General features: G+C 41.3%; 1 protein-coding gene across 1 annotated transcript in view; it reads right to left on the bottom strand.

Annotated features, from left to right (window-relative positions):
• Nucleotides 1–1,635: 1,635 nt before the first annotated feature.
• Nucleotides 1,636–19,648, bottom strand: part of CCDC34 (coiled-coil domain containing 34) — a gene marked incomplete at both ends in the record, with an annotated part of 56,149 nt that continues 38,136 nt past the window's right edge. The window contains 2 exons of the mRNA XM_084270719.1: nt 1,636–1,668; nt 14,243–14,397. Coding sequence (XP_084126845.1) covers nt 1,636–1,668; nt 14,243–14,397 — 188 coding nt within the window. The remainder of the gene's footprint in view (nt 1,669–14,242; nt 14,398–19,648) is intronic.

Below are 19,648 nucleotides of genomic sequence, written 5' to 3'. Positions count from 1 at the left end.
TTTACTCAAGTCAGAGATAATAAAAGAGATAGCATAGCATCTAATCCCATCTGTAATTAGGAGGTTACTTTTCTTACCTCTGAGAATCCTGAAACAGGTTGTTAACAAAGACCATATTGGATCCAAAGTAGCTTGCAAACTCCAGGAACCTTCCCGAGGCTGGCCTAGCACCAGGCCTTTCCATTCTTGTTATGTCACACAGCTTGCTCTGGCTAGGCTCAGTTCCACAGGCTTAATCAGAAATAGGCTTTTCCTGCTGTGTTTTTTGTTTGTTTTGGTTTTCCTGCAGGCCATTAGAGTATCTCTGTAACTGCTGGTATCATGGATTTAAAAATCACCTGCAGCTTGGCTGAAGTAATCACATTCTGCTGAATGTTTATTAATACAGTAATTACTTTCCTTCCCCACAATACACAGTGCACAGATCATCTACAGTATTCTATTAAAATAATAAAAAAGTACAATCATAAACCTTTACAGGCACAAAAAGCCTTGCTTGGTCTCTACTTCAGCTCCACATGATAGCTGTAGATGCTAACAACTTGCTATTGCAGGAACTTGCATCACTGAAAAAATACCCTTTACCAGCACTTGACAAATAGATGCAGTGCTTGGGATGCTCAGGAAGCTGCATTAAAACAAATGCTCCATTCATCTGATGAAACATTGACCTTGGGTAGGAATTGGTATTAGCCATGAACTCACCATGTTCAGTGAAAACACTCAGGGTTTTCCTCAGTGAAATCCTACTATGTTGTTCTTCCTAATACACGGACTGAAGAACTCTTCTGATTGAAGAAACCTGCCAAGAGCCCTGTAGTGCCTGCACTCTATCTCCCTCTGTCCAAGTGACTCTGCATCAAAATTGAGCTGCAGCTCAATGTCCTCCCTGTCAGCGATGATATCTGGCTTATGGAAGAATGCCAAAAGCCTTGAGTGCATGTAGACCTATACTCCCACAAAATCCTATGCTGATTAGAGCAAATATGTCATGTTGCACAGTCTGTGCAATCAGAAGCTAGATGCATTACAATGGCCAGGTACAAAAAAGAGACTGCTACGTTCCCCTTGTCTGATTCTGCTCCTCATAAAGCTGAGTGATGTGTTTACATATGTCTAGCTCCTTTGTTCCGTCAGGAGCGATATAATTGCCACTGCCTATGTTTGGGTTTGACAATATCACAGGGTCACTGTGATACCATATTGTACCATGGCTGACTGAGCTTGCTCACATGGGAGATATCGCATCATCAGTGAAGAAAAGCTCTTAATAACCCCATGACTGAGCAGGAATTAGCTGAAAAGCCATGTGCATGTGGGTATACTTCTTCTAATTAGAAAATTAGTCTGTTCTTGGGAATTAATTCTCATGTTTGCAAATACAGCAAAAATCTTGAGCCCATAGTAGCATACCTCTGTCACCATCAAGTGAAGAAACCAGGAGTGGAAAAATTACACATACCTATGTCATGTGTTCCTGTGTCTTAGAAAGTTGAGGCAGAGCATGTCTGCCTCCTGCCATCTCCATTACAAGAGGAAATCGAAATTATTCACAGCACATTCTTCTGGAGCTGGTATGCATCTCCATAAGGGACACCAACAGTTCTGCAAGCTCCAGCTTTGCAACTCATGCAGTTAAGCTGCCAGCTCTGGTTTAGGAATGTCTTCCTAAAAAAAAAAAAAAAAAGAAAAGAAAAAGAAAAAATCATTCTTATTTTGCTCTGTGTGACTCTTTCATTAGCTTGCCTGTTACTAAAACTCCATCATTAACTGAACCATAATAGATTTCAGACAGAGTTGCCACATCGTTTCAATTACTGGAAAACTCAGGCCAACATGACAGGTAATGTAGAAATACCCCTTCTAGAAAACGGAGGAGAAAGAAAGAGATACAGTTACTGAGAGCCAAGAACTTGTTTTAACTAAAGAGCACCTTATAAGAGTCTCCAACAAACAGAAACATGTAAACTCTTGGCTTACAGGATACCATCACCCCCACCCCGAAGAACTGCTTACACATTGTGTGTATGTGTGTACGTGTAAATGTAGCAGGTACAAAGGTAGCTACAGTTTAAGGAAGTGATGAGAAGTCATGAATGCAGTGATAGGTAACTAAATGGCGTATTATGAAACTACTCAAACCAGGCATATTCACTGTGTGCAAGTCCACTGCCCATTAGAAACACTGAAGTCTCAATCAAGTGATTTTAAGTAGTTTAGAAACTGGCAGCGTAGACGTCTGAAACAACGGGTTCACCATACAGTTCTCAAAGCTGGTCAATAAATAGCTGGGATTTGCATTACAAAACAGCCAGTCTCGCTTCTGGGGAAGCTGTCAAAGGGAAAGGAGCCCATTTCTGTACTTTGTACCAGGTGTTGGGGTGCTGTTTGGAGAGCCCTTCTATCCAGATGCCACAAAGGAGCTGCCATACGCGTTTTGCTGCTGAGGTGGCTTTCTCCAGAGAAGAACTTGTCTGCCAGCCTCTGGAGAGCGATGGGGATTATAGTCTTGACTCCATTTGCTGTTCCACACGTTCCAGGGAGAAACCCCAATTTGTGGTACAGCCAGCTCCAGCCTTTTGCAATGTCCTTGACTACAGCTGGCTTCCCCAGTGTCTTGAAAATTACTCAAAATTAAATTAAACTGTAAAGCTTGGATAAAAAACTACTATTTGATTTGCCAAATTAGTCTTTCTAATGAGCCAATTAAGTTCCTTGCTAGCGTGAGTACTTGAAGTGCCAAGAACTGCTGTTTCCCAAAATAGGCTTAGGAAAAATTGGAACTGATCTTGATTTTTGGAAGTGAACATGGAAGGCGAGGCATTGCCATCCTTATCCTAAACAAATGCAGTCTGTACATAGGCAGCTAACCAAGGCAGCATTTTCTCCCAGATGAAGTACCAATGTTTGGGTTGGAATCAATTTCACAACTTGCTTGCAAATGCGGACCATACATCAATGCCAATGCATATCATGAATTCATCTTTGTGTGCTATTAGAAGCAGAGAGTATAATTTCACATAAAAGGTGTCTACATCTGGTACTGTTCATATGCTCCTTCCAACCCCCCTTTCTCAATCGAAATAAAAATAGCCACACAGGAAAAAGTTGGGAAGCTTTCAAGAATTGCTGTGAATTACATGAGAAGGAAAGTTTCAGTATGTCTGGAGATTTGCCATGGACATTTCCACACCGATTCCAGCGAATCAGTACCGGTGGCATAGCAATTTGCCAACAAGTTGCATGCAGCAATTGAGAGTCTGCTTTGTTTTTAGGAATAGACCCATGGCCTCCTTCATATCCAACGAGGACAAAACCCCCTAGGGACAACTTGGAAGTACCCTTTGAGGAGTGTAAGAGCTCCTTGCTTCCCAAAAACTCATGGCAAGAGAGGAGCAGCATGTTTTGGGACAAGAGAAGTTGGAACTGGAGGACGTTTTGTTAAAGTCATCTGCCCCTCACAGCCTAGGGCAATGCTTGCCTAACAACTGCCTCAGTACAACTGCAGGGAGCACAAGCCTGAGCACAGCTAACTCCTCCAAGAGAAAGACCATCAAAAGAAACAAACTTTAATACAAATGTCTTGATAGTTTGCAAAAATTATCCTCTAGGAGAGTGTAAAAGGAACTTATTACAAACAAAGCAAAGATAAAGAGTCACTCTCCCTGCTATACATTCACGTGGACAGATACCTGGAAAGCACTAACTGTATTTTAGCCAAACTATTAACCCGGACTTCCTATTGCATTTACAAAAAGAGCAAAGTAAAATGTATTGCTCCTGCCTGTACTTCCTTCAAATTACTAGCATCTCTCTGAGGCCCGCTGATGCGATGACAGCATTCCAGCAGTGCCCCCAAAAAAAGGGAATATCTCAATCTAATAGTAAAACCAACCAAATGCCTACCACTATTGTCCCCAGAATGCTACATTCTTTACTTAGTTCTAAAATTCTCATTTCTTTAACTACTTTTAGTCCACAAGGCCATGCAGCTTAAAGGACAATCTTTTCCTTCTGTTTCTGTTGCATGCCTAAGAGTGATACAGCTTTTCCTAACCAAGAGTTTTACAAGCACGCATCATCGAAGAGGTGTCTAGAAACAGCACTCACACTCAACACAGGGTTTGGGGCAGCCCATTCCAGGAGCTGAGTTTTGCAGGAGTGCAACTGTAGCAGATGCTGTCCATTTAGGTAGTTTGCTGTAAGCAGGGGGGAGGAGGTGTGGGGGTGGAGGGAGGGGAGAGCATACAAAAGGAAAGTAAAACCCAAGCAGTATTACTATCAATGCGCCAGTGGAAAGAAATGCCCATAGCACAATAATACATGCGACCTACATTCCCTTCCACATTCTGTTGACTGGCAGCAGGTACTTACTCGTGGCAGCCCAGCTCTTCAGAAGCCTGAATTTGACCTCTGCAGCCATAAAACACGGCCTGTCATCGCCGGGTTTATTTGGATGCGGGGACAGATTTCAGCTGAAGTGTGTGGGTGCACCCTGGCCGGCTGAAGGACCTGTGCTCACAGGCAGGAATGAAGAATGTGACCCGATGTTTATTTGTTTTGCAGACCACAAAAGCAGTACTGCACAATCTGCTGCTGTATTTTGGTGCAGCTGACCAATGGAGACTCCCTTTGCTTTCATGGGCATTTTTTCATGTTTCCCACAGATCTGCTACTTTTCCAGGCTCTCACTAAACCAGAAATGCATCTGCCTTCCAAACATCTCCTGGCTTAGTTCTGACTTTGTTCCCATTACTTCATTTTTTGCTTTTTCACATACATCAACTAAAGTTAAAAGATGAAGACAACCAAAGCAGAGAGTTTTGCTCACAGGTTATTAAATGACCATTAATCTTTTCCTTTCATTTTTCAGTTCTCCAAATAGTGATGCTGTTGGCTTAAGCCTGGACATTACACAGTTAGAAATACAGATGTGAAAGCTGGAATGCAGAACATGGCTACACTACCAAGATGGTGTAGCAAATGAGCAGACATGTTTGTATAACATCATGGCAGCCTCCTGAAAGGCAAAACTATATAATTTGCCAGAGCAAACAGATGGTTACACAGCATGTGCAAATACATTTCTCTCACACAAATGCAGCTGAAGGAATATAAAACAATGAGCTCATAGTTAAAGAACAGACGATGAATAAAAGGTAAACAATGAACAGGAAAATGTGATTAGTCATCTTTCATAAATTTCACCAGGCCTGTTAACTTAAACCAATGACAAAACTATTCTTAACTGTAGGCAAAAGAGTCTTGAATCCACTCTGTGTGCCTCTGTACGATGTGGTAAGCTTCTAGGTGCACCTGACAGCATGTGCTTTCAAGCAGCTCTTACAGAAGTAGCTCAGTTTGTCAGAAATAAAAGGATGGGTTTGAAGCAAGAGCACATGAAAAGACAAGGTGGTGGAATTTCAAATGTCAAAATACGGTTTAGTAACATTTTCAATGTTAAAAACAACATTTTAAGGCCACCCACAATATATGATACCCCATTCCTATGTTTCTCTTCATTTGTTTATGTTACGCTGCTGCAAACTGCTGAACAGGAATTGCTGCACTTTATAGTAAGAAGTAAGCCCATAAACATAGGCTGGTAAGAGAGAGAAAGGGAGAGAGTGTATGTTAAGGAGAGAAAGAGAAAGAGGGCTTAAAGGCTTCAAGTGAGGATGAATTCTTCGGTCCACTGAAAATTATGGGGGTTTAATCAAGTCTTTCAGTGGGATCAATACGATAACAATGGTGGCTGGAGTGCACTTGGGTCTGGTATCATTAGTCCACATAAAGTTCACAAACAGTATTTTCTTCAAATTGCCTTTGTACATTAAATTTTTCATCAGATTGCTTAGATTATCAAATTAGAAACTCTGTTCCCCTAAAAAAATGTAGGTAAATCATCTCTTAACCTCTTGAACTACTCACTAGCTATAGCACACCAAGGGGAACACTAGAAATAACAAACTTTGTTATAAAACAAAGTAAACTAATCTGTTCCTTCCTTCATTAAAAGTTTAGAGGGCCATTCCGGAAACAAATTGCCATAGTTGAGTAGTTGCCTCTTCAAATGGTTACAAGGTCAATGGAATCAAAATTAAAATGTTGATTCTTATACAGATGTCTGTGTGGTTCAAGAACAGACCAGAAAGTAATACAGAGTATATGAAAATAAGGAGCAAGAGTGAGGTTAGATAGATCTAAATATTATAAAGTCCCTTTTGACAACAAAATACAAAAATTCTCTATATTCCTTACAGGAAGTGATTCTGTATGGGGAATGATCACAGAAGGTCTTGATATAATAAGTTCAATGAAGCATAGCTGCTGGTCATATAATGTCTTAACACCTTTCCCTTCAACCACATAACACTTAGGGACAACATACTTTCCCTTTAAATGGTCTCCTTACAATGTTCCATTCAAAAACTTATCTACAAAAACATCCTCTAGAATCTAGAGATCTGATCTCATAGATAAAGAATATATATTCTTTTTGACTTTACAAATAAAGGAGGGAGAATTAAAACACTGAGATTTAGTCCCTGCAAAGACATTTTCCACCCAAAATACTGGGAAATGTTCAAATCTTTTATTTGGACTATTTTCCATTGAGTTTTTCTCAGCACCTCATGAAGTCTGCTTGAATCCCATTCCTGTGCTTTGTGCCAAACTTCTCCATGGTCCACACTTCCCATTGTGATAGGATTGCTGGAAGCAAACTGTGTTGTGTGGCCATAATCCAGCATGAAAGATGTGGCTCTTCCAGTGAACCCAGGCCCAGCCGCGGGAGTGAAACAAGGCACTGTGAAGGTATCATAACAACTGAGATCAACACAGATAATAAGAAGCTGATTTTAAAAGAGAATGGGTTTAGGTTTATAAAAGATGTTTTCAGAGCTAGCCTGACAAAAAGTGAGTGCTTTCTTCTCAGCTGCAATTTCTTTTCCAGTAGCAAATCCAAAAACTTCAGCAAAATAGTTTTGAAAACACCTCTTTTTGCTTTCCACAGGACAACAGAGCAGTACCCCCCAGCTCACACAAAAGGGTAATGTTTTTCCCACTTTAAAATTCAGCTTGAGGGCTCCTCTAAGAGCCAAACAGGTCTGACTCGAAGCTGTCAGCTTTTGTTGGAGTGGATGAGCAGAGCTGTCACAGTGTTTAGACAGCAGACAGAAAAGGAAGAGGGCAGGATGTGGCACAGTGGTTATTCAGTAGGTGGCACTTTTCTCTATGAGATTCCAATCTGGCAAGACAGCCCGGTCAGTCAGACCCCAGACAAGAGATACATTGTCCAAAGGTTCAGATATGGAAAACTGTTGGGGTTTTTTTCTGATGCTTTTCACTTGCAGAACATAAACACACAGCAGACTTCAGCTGGACTAAAATAGAGAGGCGAGGAGCCCATCTGCACAGAGCTGCCTCTGCAGGACTGACCCTGCCACTTCTGATTTACCGTGGTCAAAGAACACAGCCCTGTGCCTTGCTGCAGCAGGAGGTGCAGGCTGCTGCCCGAGGCTGGTAAATAAAAGTAGTGAAGCCTTGTGTTTGGTGCTTTGACCACATTCAAATCTGGTCAACGGCACTCTCCACCCAAAAGTATATTCAGCATTTAATCTGGCTGATACTTCTTCTGCCAACTGCTATTTCTGTGAGAGTGGCTGCTTTCCAGGAACAGAGAAATTGATTTCTATATGCAAATAAAAAAAAAAAGAGGGAGAGAGAAAAAAATTCAGCCGATTTCATGGTTCATCAGACACTGTTGTTAGAAACACAGAGAGGAGGCAGTACAAAACTGGCCACCTGAAAGAGGTTAATCAGGAATTAGACAACAGAATAGTTACCTTGCTTTAAGAGATATTCCTCCAAAGGGTTAATTACAGACCCAGAAAACACTAGCAAAACAAAATAAATTAAAACAACCATGTGGAAGGCATCAAGCCTAAATTTTCAACATGAGCAACACTAATAGACCTTTTCTATAGCCAGGCACAACCCCTGTAATTCTACAAATTAGACTAAGCCCCTGGGAAGTATGTGCCTGCAGCTGCTACGCAGATGTGCAGATAGAAAATGAAGCAGATTCCTCCAAATAACACCGGATGGTTCTGAAGTTAATAAAATTACCACTGATCCAGCGTTAACTGACAGCTCTCCTTATAAAAAAGTCATAAATTTCATCTTATAGCAAAATACATTCAGAGCTGAAAAGAATCCTCCCATGGATGGGCCACAAATGTAATTCTTCCCACTTCAGAATGACTGCCATCTTGTAAATATTAAATTATTGTTAAAAGTCTCTCTTTGGGAGTGAAGAAAGTTGTCCTTGGTGCTTCTTTGGGAGTAATAGGTCTTCCTCAGGAAGCTGATTAGTATTTATCAAGACACATAAATACACATACTCTCCTGCAAGTATTTACCCAACATGTAAATACACACATAGTTTCTGCTTGTGAAAGATGACAGAAGAGCCCCAGATAACCTGTATGGTTGGCTGATTGTCAAGAGCCAAGTTGCACATACTGCCTTCTTCCTTTGCTAACATGTGACTACATGCTTGTTACCTGCTTTTCCTACAGTTTCTGCCCAAGTTTGGATTCTCTGACAAACAACACAGAATCAGAGGTTCCTCATAGAGCTTGGAAAACTGGGTAACCAAACTGACCTGCACTGCAGCAAGCATCAAGGGCAGACTCCCACTTCGGAGACGCTTAGACAACTAAAGGGGCCTCCAGAAATCTGGACGTAAACACTTTGGCACTTTTGACAACCACTGCAAGTCTATGTTTGGCTAGGACTCCACATGGATCCTACAAACACCTTTAACAATATATTTTTAGAATCATACGAGCTTGACCGACTAAGAACATTTTGTACATGTCACAAATGTTGGGGCACGGAACTGACCTTCAACAACCTTTAGAGAAACCTCAATTAATAAAACAGTGGCAGCACACCAAATGCTCCGGAATACTACTCCTTTATGAGAGCACACTCATTCATAGGTAGATTCAAAATGACCAAAGTGCAAAAAATTTCCCTGCATTCAGAGAGGGAGAATCAAAATAAACAACGTGGTGATGGACATTCAGGGTGAGGCAGGAAAGGACAAGAAACAGAGGAACCAGAAAGAAAAAGGAGGACAAGGACTGAAAATGGAGGAAAACGGCAGAAAGTTACACGGGAACGTCACTGATGTGATGAGTTCACAGGCAGGTGGCAAGTGCAAAATATATCCTACCTGTTGGAGAACACAGGTTGGAAAGGAAGCAGAGGTATCTGACAGGAATTACTTTAGCAAACATTTTTCCCTTTCTCTCACCTTACTATAGAATTGAAATTAATTTTAATCAAAAGAATGTTTTTTATATGCTCTTCTTGGAATCCAATGAAAGTGTCGCCTCCTTAGTCAGTATATTTCTTGAAGTTCCCAAATGTGCCTATAATATTCTCCTTTGCTATAACTCTAATGGTCTACAATCACTTCAAGCTGTGGTCTCCTCAGTTAGGATAAACAATGTTGTGCCAAAGTCTGACTGATGAAAACCTCCAGAAACATGCCAGTAGCTTAAAAGGGAGACATTGTAATTTTGTAGAGGGCACTCCTCCCTGTGAATTACTGTTCTGTTAGCATCCCACCATACCATTAGGAGACACCACTCTGATACCAGCGGTAGCGATCCTCCGGCTTGTTTACAACAAAGTGTATTTGCTAAGGCATCACCCCACCAACATAACTACCCCCTTTCTACTCCCCAACTACTATACATCTCTCAAAGCTTTGCATTATGCACCACAAAAGTCCCAGACCCCTGCAAACTTCCACAGAAGCAAGCAGTTGAACAAGAGCACCCTGGCCCAGTATAGACATGCTGATGCATTTCTTAAGCTGCTTCCTGGGAGTGCAGGGCATTCTCATCCACCTCCAGGGCAGAGCTACTGATAGGGACGAATGGTTCAGTTGCCATTTTCCACTCTCATAGACTGGTGGCTGGAAAGACTTGCCCATAACATCCTGTTTTTAAAGCTCTTTTTCAGATAAATATGTGATGATATTTTTTAAGGCTGTTTTTCTGTAGCAGTTTAAGACATTACAGACTCTGACACATACCTCATGGGAAATGCACTCACAGCTGACGCCTAAAGCAGCCTGTAGGGCAGCATCATAAGAGATTATCATGTTCCTGGTCCCCATCTCACAGATGACACCCAGCATATGGCAGAGAGGTGGTCGGATGAACCTCCCGTCATGTCTGTTAGCACACACTGAAGGAAGAGACACTGGTCCCACTTCCACCCCTTGGGGACTACTCTCACCAGGGGGACTTGGGCATCAACACGATGATGGAACATGAGAGGCAGCTGCTACTTCTCCATGTCCCATTCAAGAAATGAAGGTAGGAAGCTACAGCTTCACTCATTCACTTTTGGCTTCAGATAACTGGAAAGCCAGATGAACCAGGGAACTGGTAATAAGAGATAAAATATGTTTTTAGGCAGCTCATACGCTTCTGGTCAGGCTTGCCTGGACAGCAGTCCAGGGCTGTCACTGCTGCAGAACAAGGCTGCTTTGTTTTTATTTATTATTGGTAACGTGGAGGCAGTCAATGGCCTCAGCCAAAAGTCAGGACCATACTGCACCAAGTGCTGTTCCGCAAAATCCCAAGTACAAATGTTTTTCTCTAAAGCTGGTATGTGAGCCATGCAGTGGAAGGAAGGAAACAATCTCTCTGGTTTGCTATGGCAACCGATGCGCCGCGATGTTTGCGCAGGGTCACATAGGAAACCCGGAGCAAAGCCAGAATTTGAACCTACATCTTCTGTGTACAATTACAGCACTAGCACAACAGGTCCTTCCTTCCTCTTGCACATTTGCTGTCTGGCTTCCAGCTAAGGGCTTGAACCCAAGAACATCAGCATGGAAAACAAGTCTTAAACAGTTGCATCGAGGAAGTAGTAGCTCCATCAGCAACAGGCAGTTGGAAATTACAAGCACACCTGCAGATCAGGACAGAGCAGTTGTTCCACTGGCGACTGCAGTCAGGCACAACCTCACTCTATTTATAAGGCTCCACAAGTCATGATCTAGGAGGCACCTTTCTGATTCAAATCTGAAAGCCATTCATGAGGCAAAAGGGCAAAGCTTGTTTTCCTTCTGTCTCATTGTGCTGTGGAGGTCTGAGCACAGTGCTGGGGGATGCAAATTCAGACCTACCCCTGATGGCAAGAGGAGCTGGACATGGTTCAGGATATCATTCAGCATCTCTACTGGTTCACTGTCCAGTGCTAATATCTTTGTTTTCATCAAGGAACCCTATAAAGGTCTTCAGAAATCACATTTTCTTTCCCAGAACATTCATTTCGGGCAAGGTTTGCAGATACAGCACTGTCAGAGCTTGTACAGAGCAGGTTCCCAGGTCACAGAACAAGTGCAGTAACAGAAAAGACAAAGAGCAGAAAGGGAAAAGTGAGAAAACTGATAGCAACAAATATTGTGACACTGACAGTCTTAATTTACTGTGTGTCCTTCTCAGAAGTGATGGTAATGGAACACTTCATTTCATTTATTCAGTTTGAATTTGGAAAAGTAGGTTGGCTGATGAACAGCACAAATCCCACTTTTAAACATAAACTAGTACAGCAAATTCTACTTCAGAAATTTAAGTTAAAGGGCATCTTGCAGCGTTTTCCCCACTTGCTTACTGCTGCATGTCTCCAAAATCCAAGACTTTCAATTTACACTGCTTTAAAAAAAAAAATATCCAGAAATCTGAAAAAGCACATACATATGATGGCACAGCATTTGTTTTCTGAAACAAGATTGCTACTGCATATGCAGCTTTGTTGTCTGCTGGCTGAGGAGCCCAGATGCTTTAATAAATTGTCCTTTCAGAGCTGTTCAGTGGCCACTAGAAATTTCCAGACACCCAGTTCCCTTACTTCTTCAGCTGGGACCCTTGGCTTAGCCCAGGCCATGGGGTTCTAAGCTCTTGTCTCCTGGACATCCCTGGAGATGCAGCTTCTACAGTCTGGGGAAGGTCATGGAGAAGCTGGCCAGATAAAGAGAACGAGGGCAGAGTCCAGTAGAAATCTGCCTGACAGGAGGTGTTCCACTGGAGTTGTGCTGCTGGCTAAAACTGCCTTCATTTCTTCCAAAATCCATCTTATTCCAGAAAGTTACCAAACAAGTAGCAGTTCACTCTCTTGTTTGCTCAACAGTGATTGAGAATGAGCCAAATGACAAAAGGTGTTGATCTGATTTGTTGGCCTGCCCAGTACTGCACCTTTCAAAAGCTGTTAAGTCATGTACAGCAAAATCCAAAAAAAAAAAAAAAAAAAGACAGATGAAAGGAATGTGGATTCACTGATCTTCCTGGATATACTTTTGGAATTTTGTAAGATGACTTGACAAGTCAAAATTTTGATGGTTAAAAGGTGGTAGAAAGATTTATGGGAACAAACAAGCTGCATTGTATGAAGGACCATGCAGAGCTTCCAGCTCTGAGGGAACAGGGGATAGCACAGTCAAGAAAAATCAAAACTAATAAATGTTAAAATAGTGGAGTTCTGTCTGTGGACCCACAAGATATTCTCTGGATGGGAAAGGAGAGAGTGTTTGAGGTCAGAAGGATATATTTCTATACTACTCCCCAAAGTCTTTCCTAACATACCAGATCATTAGGAAGTGTTACATACTGCCCAGAAACGTCTTTTCTTTAGCAGTTATTGACAGGCCTTTCCCATTAATGTAAGTGGGAAATGCAGGCAAATGAAAATAATCCCCTTGGGTTATTGTCACGACTGTTCCTGCTACTTCCACCATTGGTTTAGCTTCATCCATGGCAAAACCTGTAGTGGGAGAACTGGAGTAAAGAAAGCATTAGTGACCTTGTGCACACTACAAGCACCTAAATCAGAGTGTGCAGGGGCCTACTGCTCAAGGCTAGAGTGCCCAGTGCCAAAGTGCTGTTTTCAGAGCCTGATTTACCACTAGTACTTCCCAGGATGGTTACCTGGTGGTTAGCAAGCCTAAGAAATACAAGAGATTTTATGGAGCAAAGCAGCTGGCAGCAGGAAGGGTACACAGGCAGCATTCATTGCACCCCCTTCACTTATAAAATTTAGACCAATATCTAATGATACAATATGCACTCGGGTTTCTGTGCTACTCATGACTTTGAAATCTAAGTGAGACTTTTTTGTCTTTCTAGTCCACTTTTCCACCAATATTTTACCAGTTCAAACACACCAATTTATGAAACAGTTATTACTAGGAGCCACGTGTTGATACACTCACCAGTACAGGCGCAGGGAAGCAAACAGCCCTACTCGTGCTGTAATGCCCGAGGATTCAACATGAGAATGCCAAATGTTCCTAAATATCAAGGGTTAAAGTAGGAGAAAAACTAAACATGATTCTTCATAAGATACTTTTCTTTTAGACCTGCTTTGCATAATTGTAATCAGTTATATTAATGGATTAAAATCGTTATTAAAACAGGTAAAGTGTTCAATAATTTGCTAGTCAGTCAGATTTTTGTAGAGTGAGCTGCATTACTACTCAGTAATTGTTCTCTTTATTGTGGGTATAAAAAAACTTACACTTTACCTTTTCACAGTAGCAGAACTACTATTAGGGCTGAGAAAAGGCTTGTTAAAGCATGAACTTTTGGAACTATTTGTTTCCAAGTTAGAAAAACCAGCTGGATGGCTATACATCTAGGACACAATCTAACTAGGGGTAATCCCCCATATCCAGTAAAATTAAGACCTAAAACCGCGGACTTCACCTGAATAATGAGGAGATTAGGATTTGATCCCATGTCCCTGATGTTAATTTGTCACCCTATATTGCCTAGCAGTAAACAATTAAGGGCACATCTTGGAAGGTTGATGGGAGTGCAGGGAAATTAATGCCTGGCAAAGATAAGGAAAGTATATTGTTTCCTGTTTACACTGGACATGAGCTTTATATAATCATCCTACCAGTTAGGATTAACTGGGCAATTATCCTGGCTAACAATGGGACATTGATGACAGCAAAACAAAGGCATCTCAGAGCAGCAGCTCCTGTGTCAGCGCTGCTGCCAGCCAGAGCCCCACCAAACTGCCTGGGTCCTGGCTGCCGTCCCAGCCCTATCAGCCCTCCAACAAGGGCTGCACAGTTACAAGGGGAGCAGCAAGGGAAAACAGTTTTCCTAACCTGTCAGCGTTTAAGAACTCAAACATTTTTCCTTACCACAAAAGGATCTGAAAATTTGGAGGGAAAAATGCCCACAGACTGAGCATATGCAGAACAGACTGGCTGGAGAGAGCAGCTTTTCTTTCCACGCTTTTGAAATGTTTCCTTCAGATTCTGACCTCCTTTATCTGACTGAAAGCAGCATTTCAACACTGGAATAGAAAGAAGAGAAAATGTCAGAATGGGAATGTCAAAGGGTCCTCCCCCCTACACCATCCCCACCACCACCCCCCAAAATAAAGCCTCTAAGCAGGAGACTCAGCTAGCTTGGCAGCAATTCCAGTTCAGTGAATTGACTCATTTTGTCAGAAAATTTTTGACCAACAACAGTCGGTGGTTCATACAAGACAAAAGAATAAAATAACAGTGCAGTTCCCATGACTCTATTTCAAGCACAGGGGATTCTGTTCAGGCCTGGCATGGCAGGCACCGTGCTTTGTGGTAGCATTTCTACATCCCTTGCCACACCAGACCTAAACAAAGACTGAGTCGTGGAAGTCACTAGCTCTGAGCCATGGTTCCCATGTTAGATGAACCCTTAAAGTTACCCAGCCTGAACACCTGTACAACATAGCTTCTAGAAATTAAACAAATCATTCCAAATTTTAACACTCAATTTGTACTGTTTCCAGCATATTTCAGAGACATGAGAATACATGTCACTGGTGCCTGCTGACCCTTGTTAAACCAAGAATGCCAAGACACCCTAAGTCTAGATCTAATTAATAATCTGTTATGTTTAGCCAGTTATATTTAGTTATATTTATAACTAATTATATTATATTTAGTTATACTTAGCCCTAATGTTTTCTCTCCTGTACAGTGAAAAGGGAAATGTTTCCTATTTCTAAACACATCCCAAAGGACGTTTGTGTCTGTAGAACACCTCACACTAAATCTTAAAATAGCTACGATCTTAAATACTTGAAAACCTGAATGTTTAGATAGAGATTCCATACCTATGGCAAAATTGGGTTTTAAAATGTCCAATACTCAAGTATCTCAAACATTCTGTCTCTATAACAATATATAAATGTCTATAATCACTATCTTGAAGGAGACCAGAGTTGAAAATATCTATCAATAATTCAGATTCCAGATTTTCCAAGACCCACTGAACCACACTGAGAGATCTGGCGTTGTGTACTTGTGACTGATGCTTATTTTGCTCTGAAGAAGCTTGTTACCTTACCAAGGGTCCAGCAAAAAAACCCAAACCCTTGCATCTCAACTATATTACATAAGGACAAATCCAAGTGGTTCCTGGTCAAGAACAAAGTCTAAAACTCAATGGCCTCTGCTATGAATTCAAGTTGCTTTTATTCCTTATATTTCATTTTGAAGACCATCAGCAACAGAACACTCATCCACTGCAGATATACACTACACAAGCAGAAGTTCCCATGAGTATAAGGCAACAAGTTACATAGGTACATATTCTTCCAGAAACTGAAGGTGGCTGTAAGAATATAGGATCCTATTTCTTTCCTCTTTTCATCTTTGTTGCATTTTATTTTTGGTGGACTTGTCTTAAGGTGAATACGAATCACGAGGAGAGAGACTCATCTGGAAGCTGTGTGGGTTAGCAAAATACACCAGAGAAAACAAGAGAAAGGTCTTAAAACTTTCATACTGTTAAGCAGGAGAGAAGCAGAGTCTGTTTAATGAATGCAATGCTACTTTGACATCCCTGCTCTCCAGAGACTTGCACATACTTTTTAGCTTTGACTGATAATAAATAACAGGTTTCCTGCCACTAACAACAAGGTTCCCCTCTCCCCTCTCAGGTTAAGTGGGTCTGTCCAAGAGATCTGGCCCTTTGCACACAACAGCTCGCTCGCTGCAGAGCTCCTGCAGAGGCATGCTGAAAGCACACAGGAAAATATTTCTTCTGCTCTTTCTGAACTTCTTAAACTCTAGGTGACCCAGAGTAAAATCCATTTTAATGGGGCCTCGCTTAAATCAGTTAACTGAGTTCTTGTTGAACTGGGCAACACTGTGCAGAAATTAAAAAAAAAAAAAATTGGAAAAAGACAGTCTTGTTTCTTTTTGGAGTCTTGGTTCTTATTTTCCTTTCCTTAAAGAGCAAGGAAATAGTTACTTTCTCAGTTTTGATCCTTGCTTTACTGTAGAGCTAACCAGCATTATTCAAATAGGACAGCTACTGTTCATTAAACAGCAGTGCAATTTGGGTTTATGGCTGTACTCCTCCAGCACCACAGCAGATGAGGTCCTGGTACTCCACTAAGCTATTCAACAAGTGTTTCTGATTTTCAGTCAGTCATTCCCTCTGATGGTTACAGTCCCATGAGCAACACTTAGAAGTGAGGAAGATTGGTAAGGAACACATCAAAGTTGGTTTTAATGTAAAAAGAAGGTAAGAATATGTCTCTCTATTCCACCTGAACATCAGCTTTTTAATCTCTCATTTCAGTTCAATGCTGCAAGGAGAGAAGCCAGAGATATCACAGTAGAGGTATTGCCCTATCTATGTTGTGCTTTTCTCAAGAGCTGAAGTTATATTATGTCTAACTGTATGGCCATTTCAAAACAAGTGCATGGAACAAATATGTAAGACATCAGATGTCTTCAAAAACTTCTGTTAGTAGCATTGTAAACTTCAATTTTCACCCATCTGAACTCTTACTAATATGATAAATCTACATAACCAAAACAGTGCATTCTTTACTTGAGTTTTATTTTGGATTAGAACAACAGTGACAAAAAAGGCAAATTTTGCAACAAACCCAAATCTCAGCTCTTGATACTGTCATGTGTATTTAAACAAAATTAGCTATGCTAAAAGAGTCGAAGTAAGTTAAGAACACACCTTTCCTGTAACATGAGCAACAAGTACTCTAGGAGGTGCGGGAGGGAGTGGAGAGAGAGCTCTTTCCTGTCATCTTATTCTGTGGCTTTTCATGAAGCTTTTCAGCCTTTCATTGACCTTCAGGTGCATTCCTGTGAGAAAAAAAACCCGAACCATCAGTGTTAGGCCTGGAAGCATCAAACTTCTGCTGAGTTGTTTCTTTGCAGAGTCTGAAAAGCTTAAATAAATCCTGCCACGTTCAGAAGTCGTCTTTCAGGACTCCACATCCACAGTTCCTTACACCACTGTGTGTTCCCTGGATTTACGTGTATGTAACGCTATTCTTTATGACTGAAAGACCTAAGCACACATTCCTTCAGGTCCCCCTTGCCTTCTAGTATTTCTCTATCAGCAGCTAGAGTTTCTACCAATCCACAGCTACACAAAATGCACTTCTTTCATGCTGGCATTTCACTCTACTTTCCAAAGCATTTTTAGGAATGAGTCTGAGGCAAACAAATTCTCTCAAGCATTAAGCAGTTCCTGGTTTTGAAAATCTTACTGCATCATTTAGATGGCTAGTCTATAAGCCCTGAGGGAAATTTTCAGCACTGAGACAACAGAGGAGACACACACTCTTTTTAATACTACCAGTATTTGATCATTTAAACAGCCACACACATTTTGAAATGCAGTCCTTGGAAGTTTTACTCTACCCCCCAGGCACTCTTTAAACAAAGGGTGCCTACATTTGCTGTACAGGTCTTTACACAGAGGTTAGGAAAAACTTCTTACAGTAAAAACCACAGAAACAAGAAAAACACCAGTTTAAATGATGAGCCACAGCTGGGGATCAAAGGGTCAGCATTTTTACCAGAAGGGAATCCCTCTTCCACTCTGTGTATTATTTATCAAACTCATTACTGGACTTTACTTCAACAAAAAGCACTGTTTTGCTACTTTGCGCTTTATTTGCTTCTATATTTCAAGTAATGTAGCAATAGTTGGTCTAAGTAAGAAAGCTGCTAAGGACTACTACAACATTAACTGGCTCTATTTTCTTTTTGCCTCTCCCTTACCCCATAACCCACACCACGTTTTGCTCTACTCCTTGCCCATAACTGGGATACACTATATTTAGATTAAACAGTCGCAGTCCTTAGAACAAGATGCTTATCTCCTTTCAACTGCTCTAGCCTAGAAGCAATCGGAGTCCTCAGCCTTTGTGAACTTTACAACTTGTTGGATTTTTCTTAAAATGTGTCTATTCTTAAAAGCCAAACCCATGGAAAAATAACTCAAACCAAATGCCATGTGATCGGGGCCAACCATAACACACGAGAGCCCTAAAATAACAGGAGAGATACTGCGGTAACGCCTGACCTTCTGAACTGTGCATATGGGTTGAAGCAAAACAGCCCATATTCACGTCTTAAATGGTGCATACTAATAGTTTATTTGCAATGCAGAAGAAACCAGTTTACAGAGCCATGATTTTAAAGCTTCAAGGACTTGGTGTAGGTGCCAGAAATGACTTCACTTTTGGAATCTTAAACAAGGTCACAGTTGAACTTTATTAGCTTATATGGTCAAAATCAGTTCAGCAGGCAGTTTCAATGGCTGCAGACATTCCCTCTTTCGCCTTTCATGTTTCCACCCAAAACTTTTCTGGTCTAAACATCTTTGATATACTGAATTATTCTGGCTGGTCTGAAACTAGCAGTTTGAAAACCTTTATTTAAAGTATACAGGCACCACAACTTCAACATGAAATTTCTTACAGAGATGTTATCAGCCTGTTCAGACCTGCACCCAGCCCTTAACTTAAGTGATAATGTCTATCAATTACACTTAGAGCATCCCTGTAGAAACTAAGCCTGTGCAATCCCAGTAACCTAAAATGCAGGTTATATTGCTGCTGACAAAGATGACAGGAGCCCTTTGTATACATCCCTATGCAGACCATAATGCCAGCAGGACACTTACTAACAAGAAAAAGTAATCTTTGTGAAGGTAAATGAGCCATGATACATCAATAAACAATAAGCTCTGGCAACAAAGCTATGGCAGTGTGGCTGTAATGGCCATGGCATTACATGCATGTATGGTCGTCACTCAGGATGGTCAGGAGCTGAGTTAAATGTCTGTCCAAACTATGAACACTACCCTTCTTTCTGACATCAGTGTTTGAGATGGCCAGACACAAAACCAAACCTCAGAGACATCATCTGTACCCCAAAGACAGCATCTTCAGGTTTACTCAGGGATTAATAGAGGTGCTTCCTGGGAAATATTTTTTACAGGATGTGCAACTGTGGCACCAGAAAAGGAAAGGGACAGATGCATCAAAGATGACGACATCTAGGAAGTTGCTGAAGTCTTGGTAGCATGAAAAAAAATGAAAAACTTAAGAAAGTTGCTGGGTGAAAACTGAAAGCAAGGAAAGCTGTCCTGTTTTCAGGGAAACTGATGGTCCTACTTTCTTTGTAAATGAACAGGATCGTTTTAGAGACTGCTCGTGCCACAGCCACGCTTTCTTCCCTGCAGCAAAACTTATAACACTTGTCCTTCCAGACAGGCACCGTCAGAAGAGC

The sequence above is a fragment of the Gallinula chloropus genome (genome assembly GCF_964237585.1).
Source record: "Gallinula chloropus genome assembly, chromosome: 14".
In the NCBI taxonomy this organism is placed as follows: domain Eukaryota; kingdom Metazoa; phylum Chordata; class Aves; order Gruiformes; family Rallidae; genus Gallinula; species Gallinula chloropus.
This window is presented reverse-complemented; position numbering and strand designations above follow the sequence as displayed.